At 65.6% G+C, this 2,040-nt stretch overlaps 1 protein-coding gene across 4 annotated transcripts in view; it reads right to left on the reverse strand.

Annotated features, from left to right (window-relative positions):
* SMTNL2 (smoothelin like 2) overlaps positions 1–1,512 on the reverse strand; it is a 20,817-nt gene extending 19,305 nt beyond the window's left edge. Inside the window, exon 1 of one of the 4 annotated variants that reach the window (XM_023530447.1) lies at positions 1,017–1,512. In XM_023530447.1, the coding sequence (XP_023386215.1) occupies positions 1,017–1,415 (399 nt within the window). In that variant the 5' untranslated portion in view covers positions 1,416–1,512. The remainder of the gene's footprint in view (positions 1–1,016) is intronic. The other 3 variants (XM_011359781.2, XM_023530446.1, XM_011359780.2) reach the window with 3 other exon arrangements.
* Positions 1,513–2,040: the final 528 nt, after the last annotated feature.

Genomic DNA, 2,040 nt, shown 5'->3' on the forward strand with positions numbered 1-2,040 from the left:
ATCTAGGGCCATCTCCCACCCAGAATGAAACCTCCAAGGGCAAGGATTCCCCTCCCTCTGGTCCCCTGAGGTGCAGCCCAGCCTGCACAGGAGACTTGTATGCCTGATAGATTGAACCAGGAGGGGCAGCAGGTGCAGACTATCTAGAGCCTGGAAACCCAATCTCAGAGCACATACCTGAGCAGAGTGGAAAATCTCACCTAAAGGCCACACCATGGAAACATTCTAACTAGCCACTCCAAGAGGCTCCATGCTCAGGAAAGTGCCTGGTCCACACAGGCCTCTGCCCCACCCCCACGGAGGTGTGGGCCTCTGGCCAGTCACTGAGCCCAGGAATCTAGAGACTGCTTAAGGCTGGTTTTTCTCTCTCTCTTCACAGTATGGGATTTGCCCCCTGCAATGAGAGTGCCCAAACACGGCTGAGCTGGGAACAGATTGCGTCCTCCTCCCCGCACCCCCCTCCCCCACCCCACACACAGGGGCTTAAGTTCTCAATCTGGGTTAATCGGTAACGGAACCGTCAGGCCTCAGTGAAGCGGCAACGTGGGGGGTGCGTGAATGGAGGTAGGGGAATAGGGGGTGCTGACCATTCCAACACGTCAGCGATGCCCCACGCCAGCGATGCCCCGGGTGATTTGGAGCAGGACCTCAGCGCCCAAGCCCTTAAAGTCATAGGACAGCGGGGAGAGGGAGACAGAATTCGGAGCAAACAGAGTCCGGCTCCAAAGAAGGGAGGGGGTCCGAGACAGGTGCAGCAAACAGAGTCCGGCTCCGAAGAAGGGAGAAGAAGGGACGGGGTCCGAGACAGGTGCAGCAGGCCGGCTAAGACAGTGCTTTTCTGCCTTCTCCAACTCTGAAGTGGCGGCCGGACTCCCATCACCAAGTCCTAGAGGCCGGTGGAGGCACAGCCCCCAACCCAGCAGATGCAAGCACTCGGGGCGGCGGGGGGTGGGCGCGAGGCGGGGAGGCGACACCTGCCGGGCCCCACTTCCCCAGGGCACGCGCTGGAAGCTCACCTGGCTGCGGCCGGACAGCGAGAAGGTGGTGTGGCTGGCGAAGCGTGCGGAGCCCAGGCGGGGCGCGCGGTCCGGGACACCAGGCGCGGGCGGAGGGCTGGGCGTGCCTGGTGTGCCGGGCGCAGGGGACAGCCCTGTCGCCAAGCCCAGGGCCTCTACCTGGCGCGTCAAGCGCTCGAGCTGCGCCTGCAGCCTCTGGTTGTCGCGCTGCAGCTCGGCCACCGTGCGCGCCAGCGGGCCGGCCAGACGCAGCGCCTCCGCCACGCGCCGCTCCACGCCGCGCTGCAGCCCCTGCATGTCTTCGTGCAGCGCGCGTACCGCGCCCTCCAGCGCCGCTTCGTAGCGGCCCAGCGCCTCACTCACTGCACGCGCCTCGGTGGCGTCGGGGCTCGGCTCCATGGCCAAGCGGGGCACGCTGGCCTGAGAGCGGGCCTGGCACGGAGAGAAGCAAGCTCCTCAGCTCCGGGTTGAGACTGGCCACCCCAGGCTGGGCTCACCCGAGCGGCGGCAGGAGGGGCGGGAGGAGGGCGGGGCGGACCCCGAGAGCCCGGGGAATGGTCGCCGTGCGGGGGCGGGGCCTTGGGGAGGGGGCGGGGCCGGCTCGGGGTCACCCCCAGCCCTGAAGACCCGCAGGATGGTGCTGGGTGGGGTTCCCCGGAGACCCCGAAGGAGAAGAGCTCTCCCTGCCTCTCTGCTCACATGGTGCGAGCCGTGGGGGAAGCGCTGAGTTCGAGACCCCTGACCCTGGAAGAGCGACGTGCGGCCTGGGGGAGGGGCTGCGGGCCCACCGGAAAAAGGCGTTGACCCTTAAGTGGACTTTACTTTGGAGACCACAGACGCAGGTTTTGCATTCCCTAGGCGCTCTAGTCCGTAGGGCCCGGGTCCTGCTGGGGGTGAGGACTTCCCTGCTGCTCAGGGAGACCAGAGAGCAGCAGCAGCAGCAGTCCCCAGAACTACCACCTGACCCTCACCCTGTGTCCGGCACTGTCCTCTCTATGCTGTGGGTACATCTCACGAGCACATA

Source organism: Pteropus vampyrus, unplaced genomic scaffold, assembly GCF_000151845.1.
Source record: "Pteropus vampyrus isolate Shadow unplaced genomic scaffold, Pvam_2.0 Scaffold50, whole genome shotgun sequence".
In the NCBI taxonomy this organism is placed as follows: Eukaryota; Metazoa; Chordata; class Mammalia; order Chiroptera; family Pteropodidae; genus Pteropus; species Pteropus vampyrus.